This window comes from Anolis sagrei, chromosome 5, assembly GCF_037176765.1.
Source record: "Anolis sagrei isolate rAnoSag1 chromosome 5, rAnoSag1.mat, whole genome shotgun sequence".
Lineage (NCBI taxonomy): Eukaryota > Metazoa > Chordata > Lepidosauria > Squamata > Dactyloidae > Anolis > Anolis sagrei.
In genome coordinates, this window is record NC_090025.1 from 45,511,924 (window position 1) to 45,524,320 (window position 12,397).

The window sequence follows — 12,397 nt, forward strand, 5'->3', positions numbered from 1 at the left end:
TGTTAAAAGCATTAAGAGGTTCATTTTTCATTAAACTCCTTGATGAAAAGAATGTGCTTTATAGGAATTTGGCAAAGTGGTTTCTTAAAATCTGTTCCTACATTTTGGATTCAGCACTTTCTCTTTTTGCATTTATTTATAGACACTAACGCCATTCTTTGTGCTTACAAACTGATTCCTCTTCAGTTATTTGAGACCATTCACTTCCTTATGATCTACAGTATCAATGGCAGCTGTGTTGTGTGTGGATAGATCACATAGCAACTCAGCCCAGATGCCTGCCAAAAACATTGGCGCCGACAGTTCCCATGACCATATTTAAACGAATGTTTAGAATAATAGCCAGTGAGGAATGAAATTGGGGGGAGGGAGTCTGGAGGAAGCCAGGGCTAATAATAAACAAGTGTTTTATTTTTCTTTTAAGAATAAGACAACTCTTGAGTTATTTTGGAATCATAACTGTTAGCTCTGGCAGGGAAAGTTTGTTGTATCATCAATTGGCATCCACGTGAAAGAACGATATTGGTATGGTTCCCAGAACTGTTGACAAAAACATATGGAAATGTGTGTGATTTCCTGTTTTCTTTCATACATGAAGAGTAGCTGTAGCTTATCTGGGTGAGCCACAAGACTTACCTCTGTCCTGTTTCTGACTCAAGACAAGAAATCCTCTTAAGTAATAGCTTTTATGACAGAGAAGCATCCAAGAAAGTTGTTATGGTCTCATAGAACAAACTAAAAGTGGGGCTGGATGGGAACGCATTGATCCTAAGAAAGCTGCACGACTTGCTTCTGGAATGATTTCTAGATTGTTTTTGTTGTGTGCCTTAAAGTTGTTTTTCACTGGGCTGTTGTAGGTTTTTTCGGGCTATATGGCCATGTTCTAGAGGCATTCTCTCCTGATGTTTCACCTGCATCTATGGCAAGCATCCTCAGAGGTTGCGAGACCTCACATCCTCTGAGGGTGCTTGCCATAGATGCAGGTGAAACACCAGGAGAGAATGCCTCTAGAACATGGCCATATAGCCCGAAAAAACCTACAACAACCCAGTGATTCCAGCCATGAAAGCCTTCGACAATACATTGTTTTTGGCTTATGGCAACTCTAAGGTGACCTTATCATGAGGTTTTCTTGGCAAGATTTATTTGGAATGGCTTTGTCTTTTCCTTCCTATGATGCTGAGTGAGATTGCCCAAGGTCATCTATAGGGTCTCTATAGCAGAGCAGGGATTCAAACCCTGGTCTTCAGAGTCATAGTCCAATGCTCAAACTGCTGCATCATAGTGGCTTTCATTTCACCCACCCCAAAAATAAATGCTTTGAATTTTAAATATCTCCAAGATGCCTCTCTTTAAGATAATCTCCCTGTTTCTTAAAGTGAGCAAGGCTCTTCAGGTTTCTTTAGCTCATATGGGATTTGGGGGGGGGGGGGGGGCTTTAGCACAATAGGTTAATCACCAATCACCAAGCTGAATCTTGCCAACTGGAAGGCTGATAGTTTGAAGCCTGGGGCTAGGTGAGCTCCTGAACTTTAGCCCAGATTCTGCCTACCTAGCAGTTCAAAAACAACTGTGAGTAGATAAATATCGCATTAAAGTGGGGAGGTATTTAAGCATGGCATTTCAATTAGAAAAAGGAGGAAGTTTACGAACAAAGAAAGCTCTTCGGCAAGGAGATGAAGTGACAGACACCCCCACCCCCCATGGCTGGAACCGAGAACACCCTCCAAAGATGCCAAAAGATGGGAAAACCAAAATATACTTCTATCTGTTGTGTCTGTCTTGTCATTGTTTAATCGGCATTGAATGTTTGCCATATATAGATTCTGTGATCAGCCCTGCGTCCCCTCCAGAGTGAGAAGGGTGGAATATAAATACTGTAAATAAATAAATATGAAAAACATGGAAAAGTTACTCAAGCCAGGCTTAAGCAGCTGAGGGGAAAAAAGGAAAGGGCCGAGGTTGTTAGGAATTGTGAGAGTTGGAAGCCCAAAATACCTGGCAGGCTGAAGTTTGCCCATGGCTGGTGTAGATGGGCTCTAGGGCCCCTTCCACACATTGAACTGGATTATATGGCAGAGTGGACTCAGATAACCCAGTTCAAAGCAGATATTGTGGATTACCTGTCTTGATATTCTGGGTTATATGGCTGTGTGGAAGTGCCCTAGGAGATCAGTTTAAAAGAAACACTTGTGTGCAAGCTAATATGTTTGCCGGGAATAATGCATGACACAAACAGTTCATTGTTTATTTTTTTTTAAAAAAGAACTTGCAATAAAATTCCTTGGAATTCACAATCTTTTAAACTTTTACAGTTGCAATTTTTTTTACTAATACAGAATAACACAGTATCACATATGTACATTATAGTCCTCTATATAACAAAAATAGCCATGTTGAGCTACTGAATGAAATTTCCCAATGTCAACCTTTAGCATTTCTGACTCTACACCCGAACTCCCAGCTAGAAAGCAGATAGAACACATTAAAGCAAAAATTTAAATGGCAGAAAAAAACAAGTATCTATGGTGTGTGCCTCTTGATGTTATATAAATTTCTTGGTGATTGTTGCCTGACTCTTGACATTTTGCAAATGATATAAAGTGCATTTGAAGGAAGGGTGGGAGATCCGAGGAGGAAGAATAAAGTAACAGCAATTGTACCAGCAGCTTGAAATGCATTTGCAGTACTTTACACAATGCTCAGGAAAACACTGCTTTTTTTCACAAACCACTGCAGCATCGCATAAGCAGACAACTCACCACTGAGGAGGAAAAGCTTTTTTTTTAAAAGGCCTATGACAATATCAGATGACAGTATCAATGCTGATGGTTTTTCTTCTCATTATGCTAATAAAGAGGAGATCTGGAAGATTGAAAACAGATTGTAGAATCATGGTGAACTGAGTTATTCCAGTGTTGGAATGAGGGATAAAAGGGGCCGATTCTTCAACTACTCATTAAAGGTGCTCACTCCAAAAAGGTATGCCTTGTTCCTGTGGGGCTTTCATGGTGAATAACGACTTTTTTACTTCTCATATTTATTATTTAGTGCCATCAGTATATAGGGAATAAAATGATCAGGTTCCTATGCTGTAGTAGTTTTAAAAAACAATCTAAGACTTGGATTCTAAGGTTAACTACAGATATACTAAATGGCATATTTTGTTGGCATGGTGAACTAGGGTTCCTCTCATGTTTGGAACATCAATGACTAACCAATGATTCAAACAAATATCACTCTGGGCAGCTAAATCAGGAAACCCCAAATGGATGGCCCTCCACGAGGGTCTTCCTCCAGGGGCAAACCAAGAATGGGCAACTTGAAAGACCCTGAACAGACTCTGAAGTGGGGTGGGCAGATAAAATGACAACCTAGCAAAATGGCAATACCTAAAAGAATCCTCTGCCTTGTGCGACTGTGGAGCAGAACAGACAACTCTGCATCTGTATGCTTGTCCACTATGCCCTGCCTCATGTACAGAGGAAGAATTGTTGGAGGCTACAGACAATGCCATTGCTGTTGCCCATTTTTGGTCCAAAGATAGAGGCCGCTTGTGTTCCTTCTATTTTTATCAGTTTTATACTAATTTATGAAATGCTTTTGATACGAAATAAAATAAATAAAAACAAATATTGCCTGTAATGACAAGTTAATATCAATTGCCCCCCCCCCAAACAATTTAAAACCAATGTTTAACAGTAGTGCATATGAATTCATTTGAGCCATCATTCGTTACCATTAAAAAAATAAAATTGTAAAGAATCGCTTGATTGATGGAAGGGGAAGTGGCTTTGTGACATCACAGAAAGCTAGCCAACCACAGAAAGCTAGCCAATGTTGCAAATAGGATGTACCAGTTTTTCCCTGGAGGAACTTGCTCTTGACTGTGATCCTCAGCAATGCAACTGGGGGACACTGAAAGAGCCTCCTCGAAGACTGAGTAAATACAGTCAGGTGTCCCCTGGGCAACGTTTCTTGTAAATGGCTAAACTTTCCAAATGCAAAAGCATTGCTTTGAAAAATTTTAAACAGACCCAGAAGTGGAGTGGGTAAAGCAAAAGACAACCTGGCAAAATGGCAGTTCCTACAAGAATCCGCCACCTGGTGTGACTGTGGAGCAGAACAAACAATTCTGCATCCGTATGCTTGTTCGCAATGTCCTGCCACATGTACAGAAGAAGAATTGTTGAAAGCAGTGGTTCCCAACCCTTTTTTTTTTACCAGGGACCAATTGAACAAGGACACTTTGACCAGGGACCACTCTCTAAGTATCAAAAGGGTTACGAAACAGTTTTTGGTCAGCTTTAGATTTGGTTTGGGTATTTGGGGTGCTGATTCAGAAAACTGTATTGGATAGACCACATCAGCTCTAGTTTCTGATACAGAATATATGCCATCCAGTAGTTGCCATCTGCTCTCCCACTGAAAACTGCATTTAATAATCTTGAGCTGACATGGTAGTAGTAATCTTTCATAGTCAGCCTCTCCCCTCCTGACATCCCCATTGCCTCGTCACTATAAGAGGGTTTCGCGAGACAAGTCACTCTCGTTGCCACATGGTTTCAAGGCAAGGGCATAGTAATGGTGAGGCTGCGGATCATATTTACGTTCTTGTGGACCACTGGTGTTCCATGGACCATAAGTAGGGAACCACTGGTTTAAAGCTACAATGTAGTCACCGTTACCCATTTTTGGTAAAAAAAAAAAATTAGCCGCTTGTCCTCCTTCTATTTTTTTTAGTTTTATACTTATTTATGCAATGCTTTTGATACGGAATAAATAAAAAGCAATGCAATGTGAGTGTCCTTTCAAAGCAACCTCCTCCTTCCACATAATTTGTTTGGGCACACATTAAATTCAGCAAATAGGAACAGAATAATGAACCCCTTTGAGTCTCCTGTCATAAAACATTATTTTGTGGCTAGAAGTAATTTCAATGTAACTGTATATTTCAAGATGTAAAAAGAATACACATTTCTTTAAAAAAAAGAATGATTGGCATGTGCTGGTATGGGATGCAGTTCTGCTACATGATACAGCAAGGTGAGAACTTTGGAGCCGTTTCTATAAGCCAAATACCTTTGGTGTTTTGAAAAAATCTTCTTATCAAACAGATGTTCTTCTTTGTTTTCGATTTAAAAACTACTTTAAATAAAAAATAAATATTTTCAGGAAAATGGATGGAATGTATAGTTTGACAAGTACAAAATCATTGTAAAATGCTCACTAGGTACAAGTAACATCTTGCTATAAAAATAACAGCCCTGCCCCTCCCATCCCTCCCCTACTTTACATTTCATTCTATTTATAAAATGGCATTCAGCTTCATCAAGTTGCCTACAATGAAAAGGAAAGATGATACTATGTACATGTAGTATTTTTTTAAAAAAAAATCACTTGTGATATTTCACATCTGTAATAACCATATACATACATTCATGGCAAAAGAAAGGTGTATATCACGGATGCTCTCAAAACAAACAGATTATATATAAAATATGCAAGTGCATGTGTGTACCACATTCTTTTTCTTCTTGTTGTCCTTTCTTCATTTTCAATTTTACTTTTTAAAATAAGCAGCAGTACGCTCCCACTCCCACATTTCTATTGAGAATAAAACCAATACAGTAGAGTCCTGCGTATCCAACCTTCGCTCATCCAACGTTCTGTATTATCTAACTCAGTTTGCCTCCCACCCAGAATAATGTCCAGGGTGGGAGAAAGAACGAACCCTTGTCTGTTTTGGGGCTAAATCGTACAGTAATTACAACATAACGTTATCGTGTATTGAACTGATTTTTATGTCGATTTGTTGTTAAACATGATGCTTTGGTATTTAATTTGTAAAGTCATAACATAATTAGACATTAAATATGTTTTTCCTTAAACCCTCCTTATTATCCAACATTTTTGCTTATCCAACGTTCTTCCGGCCCGCATATGTTGGATAAGTGAGACTCTACTGTACTTGCACCAAGAAAGTAGTATTAAAAGTTGGCATCTGAAGCCTGAATGTGGTACAGCAGGGGGCGCTCTTCTACTTTCGTATACAGCCATGATCACATACCATCTGGTTATGCCAAGACCTTCTAGAATTAATTTGAAAAATCCCATTCTTACTATTGTAGATGCATTAATTAGTTTAGGCAAATTTTGTTAAAACAAAGGGCCTATTTTGCTTTGTAGCCACATCAATATTTTGTTTTACAAAAGAGAGCTAAAGATCAGCCTTTTAACAAACAGAACATTATTTTTATATTCTGCTGCCTGTGTATAACAAACCCATCATACAGCTTTTCTCATAGTATCAACAGTTGTGGCTGAGGAAGAGACTCCATTGGAAACAGCGTGACTTTCTTGTCACTAAGGATGTATAGGGATGGGCTGCACTCTCATTCCCTTTTTACTTTTTGGAGGCCATATCCCACACACTACTGTTTTTTTTTCCAGTTTCAGGAACGACTTGAGAAGCTGAAAATTGCTTCTGGTGTGAGAGAATTGGCAGTCTGCAAGGACGTTGCCCAAGGGATACCCAGATGTTTGATATTTACTATCCTTGTGGGAGGCTTCTCTCATGTCCCCGCATGGGGAGCTAGAGCTGACAGAGGGAGCTCAACCCACTCTCCCCGAATTCGAACCCCTGACCTGTTGGTCAGCAGTCCTGCCATCACAAGGGTTTAATCCATTGTGCTACTGGGAGCTCCCAGTGCTGATTCTACTCGTCAATACTGGGAATTCTGGAAAATGTGGTCAAAAAACAACTTTTCCAAGCTTTGCCCTCATTAAATGCAGCCATTTACAAATAGCAGGCATTTGTCACTGTGCAGATACATAATTTCCAATGAATGGTCAGTTTCTTTAGCTGACTTCCTCATCTTGCCAACAGAAACATGGTAAGAAGGAAGACTTTAATTCCCCACCTGGACCCAGAATTGCCCCACACATTTCTTAGTAAAGGCACACTCCAGTTAACTAACTGTGGCAGTGATATGGCTTCTAATGACTGTGAGGCCGTTTCTCTTGATGAGGGCATAAACATTCATGTCAGAAAGGTGATACAGTTGATTCTAAGCAGAACTCCATGACATCTGGGCAAAACACTATTTTTACATTGTGGTCCTCTCTCCTCACCCCAAGTCTTTCACAACAGTACAGTTGTGTGGTCAGACAACTGGTTAGGACTAGAACATTAGACATTTTTTCCTATCTTCATCTCTGCATCATCAAATAGACAGGGCCAGCTGAAAGGACTACAGCTTTGGTACAGTGCCACAACTCACGCCAGCATGTTGGCATGGCCACGTGGACACTGTTACTGCATGCTCCAATTAACAACCTCCACAATTTGAAATGATATAGCAGAGGAAGTGAAAGCTGTTGACAGCGTGGAATAGGAATTAAAAAAGGAAGAGAAGCAGGAGTAGGAAATATTAATACGGCATCACAACATGTGTTTGACCATCATTGGCTCAGCATTACTAGGTGCCAGAGTTGCTCAATTCATAAGCTGTTATAACAAGGATATAACTGAGCACAACATATTGGGTGCAGCAAAATAAATTGCTGTAGGTATATTAGTGCAAGCTACAAAGTACTAGAGACAACCAGGCTGCATGCGAACCCCTCTTTGAAGTATGGCTCCAAATAGCTGGGACCACCCTGTGTCACTTCCTAAGAAAACAAAGATTTAAGCACATGCACTATAGGAGGAGTCCCTCACCCCTTCTCAAAAGTTATATACAGAGATCTGCTGGGTGTGGTGCAGAGAGTGGGTATTTTTGATCCGGAAATGGCTTCTGTTGCCCAAGCTCTTCTGCCTGCAAAAGGCTAACTGCTAGGTATTTCCAACATCCCATGGCAACAATCCTTGAAACCGAAGCTGCTGCTAGGAAAACTGGAATACATGGGTGCTAGAGGGATATAGGGAAAATTAAAATGGTTCTGCTTGAATTATGGTGTCAGGTCTGATGAGCCCCTAGAGAAAATGCCCTCTGTCCTCCACTTGTCCCAGGTAAATCCTTGTAAAAAAAGGTAACAGTTGCAGCCACTATGTCCAGCATTCCTCCTTGCCATTGTTGGTATGGTATCCACTAAACTAACCAGACCAAGTGACAGTGGCCAACATGAATTTGAGCCCAGAGATATTCTGAAAAAGATGAGATGAGTTCTATGACTATTTCACCAGTGCTTTCTCTTGTTTGCTCTCTGCCCCCCCCCCCCCCCAAAAAAAAAAAAAGAATAATAGCAACGGATCAAGCAGGCTTTCTAAGTCCTGGCATTTGCCTCGTCATGTGAGATATTGATACTGAACTCTTTTTCTCATATGTTCAGATTTCTCATTTCTTATCAAACTGGGAAATCTATGGTTTTCTATTAAACAATTAAGGTGGCAATAGCAACATTTTAGGGAAAGGGAAAAGAAAAAGTAGAAAAATACAGGGCTCTTTCAGTTAGTTTGATTGGTGGGTATTTGAACAATTTTTATAGAGTTGCTGTGAGTTTTCTGGGCTGTATGGCCTTGTTCTAGAAGCATTCTCTCCTGATGCTTTGCCCACATCTATGGCAGGCATCCTCAGAGGTTGTGACGTAATTTGGAAACTAGGTAAGGGAGGAACTGGAACATTCAAATTTGCCTCCAACAGGCAAGAGTTCTTTCTCCCACCCTGGACCTTCCACAGGTCTATAAACCTCACTTGCCTAGTTTCCAATATACCTCTGAAGATGCCTGCCATAGATGTGGGTGAAATATCAGGAGAGAATGCTTCTGAAACATGACCATACAGCCCAGAAAACTCACAGCAACCCAGTGATTCTGGCCATGAAAGCCTTCAACAAACAATTTCTTATAGTATTGCAGCAAATGCGAGAAAAGACAAGAGTCAATTTCTACTGAATTCTTAGCTCAACCTGTTGTGTTAATTTATCCAGTATTGATTTAAATGGCTGAACTTATTGTCTGGAGTAGTGGCTTACCCTTTTACAAGAGCAATAAGCTGAAAAGTCCTCTTTAACACTTGAGCATTTTGAGTGGAATACAAAATTTTCCTGCCCTCACCAATGTGCATAAATAGAACATGCCCTGAAGCTACAGCATAATGCAAGATTGTTTGAATTCCAGCAGCTAATGGCACCCCTTTTGACCATTTTATCCTCCAGGAAGAACACATTTATCTGTGAGTGAACTGTCTTCTGAATGCGTCAGTATTCTATGAAGATTAAAAAATATGAGAAGCTGAACTTTGGAAATACATACTTGATTTTTACTTCTCCCCTCCTACCAAAATAGATTTCATCAGCGTCTTGTGACTTCTTCTTCCTACCATGAGAAAATGAACTCTTTCATCCAGCTTCTGAGTTTTTGGCATCCTAAATATGTGAAAGAAATCTGTAATACCTCACCCAAAGCCTATATTGAGTTTCTCTATATTGTATTCTTTCATCTTGTCACAATGGAATTTCATTAATAAAATAAAATTAAAAACAGGTATGGCAGTGGATGAAACTTTTCTTTTTCTCCCCCCTATTACAGCACATCCAAAAGTAATCCAAGAACATGAACAAGAAAAAAAAAACCTTTTAGAGCAGTGGTTCTCAACCTGAGTCCTCAGGTGTTTTGGTCTACAACTCCCAGAAATCCCAGCTAGTTTACCAGCTGTTAGGATTTCTGGGAGTTGAAGGCCAAAACATCTGGGGACCCAAAAATTGAGAACCACTGTTTTAGAATATATTTTACATATGCCAGCAAAAGTGCCCCTGAGTCTCTTCCCCATTAAGTGTATTGTGAATTTGAATATGCAGCCCCCACATGATTTGGAACTATGGAGGAAAGTACGTATTTGAGCTTTCATACACATTTGCTGTCACTTGTTAACATAAGTCATTTATCTGAATTGGATTATTGGTCCTTCATCCAAAATTATTAGGACAGATATACAGATATTGCAGTTCATGTTTCTGAATATTCTTTTGTTTACTAACTGAAAAGGATTGTGAAGACCCTGGAAATTGAATCAGTTGTGAACAGAGGAAATATGAGTGAACTCAGGTGTGGTAAGGTACTGGGTGATAAAGGAAAATTCAATACAGGTTTTGCATAAAGAACACTCTCAGTCCAATTTGTAACTTCCTTATCAAAGAAACGCCACTGGAACCTGATTTTGGCCGGTCTTTGTCCTCCTCCTAAAAACACTTTCAAAAAACCCTTTACCTAGTGGTCTGGTGACCAGAACTACCTGCATTTTTAGTGGATCTACAGTAATTTGAAAACAATAGGGGAAAGTCTGTATTGACTTCAGAAACATAGCAAAGGACTGCAAGAACTAGCTAACTTTTAATCTCATGGCTGTCATAATATTCAACACAGTTGAGAAACAAATCACCAATCTCAATAAATTCATTCTCCCTTCTCTTGACTGGGAGACCCTGGAAGCATAGCTCTCCAAGCACCATTAATACCTTAATGAAAAAGGCTTCAGACCAATACACAGTCCTGAAGCATTTCTGTTCTTGGAGTAACGCTTCCTCTATGTAGGAGAAACTAGCCATTCATAAATCCTCATGAAACATCTTCGTACTCTTGAAGGAGCTGGGTGCACCGGGGGAAAAATGTCGGTCATGTACCATAAATAATCACATTATGATATTTCTGGGTTATTTAAAAAAAAACACATTGAAGGTAGAAAACTCTCAGTCTGTCTCTTCAGTTACAAAGTTCTGAGCCCCTAACCCTTCTGATGCATGTATTAGAAAAAAGTTTGATTTCACCTTCCAATGTCAATGAAAAGAACACACGTCGTTGATCAACTGGCATCCAGGCAGACACATCTTTCACTATTGCTTTTCGTGACCAGCCTTGAATGGAGTGCACTAGACTTCGCAAAATATTCCAGATGTGTGTATATGGGTACGTGCGTCGTGTGTACATGTGTATATGGGTATGCATGTGTACACAACTGGTCCAAATCTTAAAGAGTTGACAGTTCGTTCCTTTCCCTCCCTGCTGCTGCCCTTTAGTTCAGTGGAAGGCTCTTTTGATTTGCTTTTTCAGGATTTCACCTCTTCACAGTCTTGGTCAGTGGAAAGCTCCACATCAGAGAGTCCAACTTCCATTGCCATAATCAATGAAATATCGGAATCACTACTAACTGCAGGCTCCTGCTCACCTGAAAGAGAAAAACACAATGTAGAAGTTAATGTGACATTTTAAAGACAAAGAAGCCCATATATATCTCTTTTAACGTCAGATCTAAAATAAGAGAAGTTCCTTTGGCCACTGCAACCCTTGGGAAAGTTCTCTTTTTTTTGGACTACAAGTCCTACAATTCCATAGCCAATGCCCATGATGGCTAAGGCCTTATGGGAGTTGTTGTCCACAGAAGGAAATGTTCCAAGGGCTGGGCCACTAATACATTTAGACCACTACTCTCTAAACTAACTGGTAGTACACCTCAAGATCCAGGAGAGCAGTTTCTTTCAGTTCTCTGGATCTTTAAAGTGGAAACACCTGGGATTGAACATGAGACCTTGTCCATACAAATCACATGCTTGAGTGAGCTATGCCCACTTCTTCTAGCACTTCAATTACATTTCTTCCTGTTCTTTCAAATCCTTCTCTATGGTAATAAAGGGTTCTGGAGATACTGCACAGTAGCTGATGTTGTGCAAGTAATTACCTCTCCGCCTCAGTTATTTGTCTGGAGTGTATTGAGTCTCTTATAAGAACAGATTCAATATGGCAAAGCTGATTTCCCTTGTGAGGATGCTGAAGTGGGTTCATATGAATGAATCTTGAGTTTTCTCCATCTCTTCCTCCTTACTCTTCTTTTGTTGGCATATGACAACTTTCCTTTTCCATCAGGCTTTTAAAATCTGGCTGTAATGGGCTTTTTATGGTATGCTAGTTTGTTTGTTTGTTTAAAGCGGACCCTAAGTATTTACTGGGATTTTGTTCCAAGACCCTTGGGGATATGAAATCCATGGATGCACAAATCTCCAAACATATGATGACAAAGTTAAATGGCATCCTTTATATAAAATAGCAAATCAAGTTTTTTTTGAGATTTTTTTTGAATATTTTCAAGCCATGGTTGATTGAATTGTGGATGAAGAATGTGGATACAGAGGGCTGACTATGTTGTCCTTTAATGAATTTTAAATGGTTTTAACTAAATAGACTGTTCAATTGTTTTATAAATTATGCACTGATGCAAATTGATGGTTTTTAAATATATATTGATAAATGTTGTTGCTGTTGATAAAAGGTAAAAGTTCCCCCTGACTTTAAGTCTAGTTGTGTCCGACTCCGGGGGTGGTGCTCATCTCCATTTCTAAGCCAAAGAGCTGGTGTTGTCCGTAGACACCTCCAAGGTCATGTGGCTGGCATGACTTCATGGAG

At 39.7% G+C, this 12,397-nt stretch overlaps 1 protein-coding gene across 1 annotated transcript in view; it reads right to left on the reverse strand.

The window, feature by feature from the left end:
- Positions 1–2,234: 2,234 nt before the first annotated feature.
- RNF150 (ring finger protein 150) overlaps positions 2,235–12,397 on the reverse strand; it is a 142,969-nt gene continuing 132,806 nt past the window's right edge. Inside the window, exon 7 of the mRNA XM_060778912.2 lies at positions 2,235–11,165. Within this exon, the coding sequence (XP_060634895.2) occupies positions 11,047–11,165 (119 nt within the window). The 3' untranslated portion in view covers positions 2,235–11,046. The remainder of the gene's footprint in view (positions 11,166–12,397) is intronic.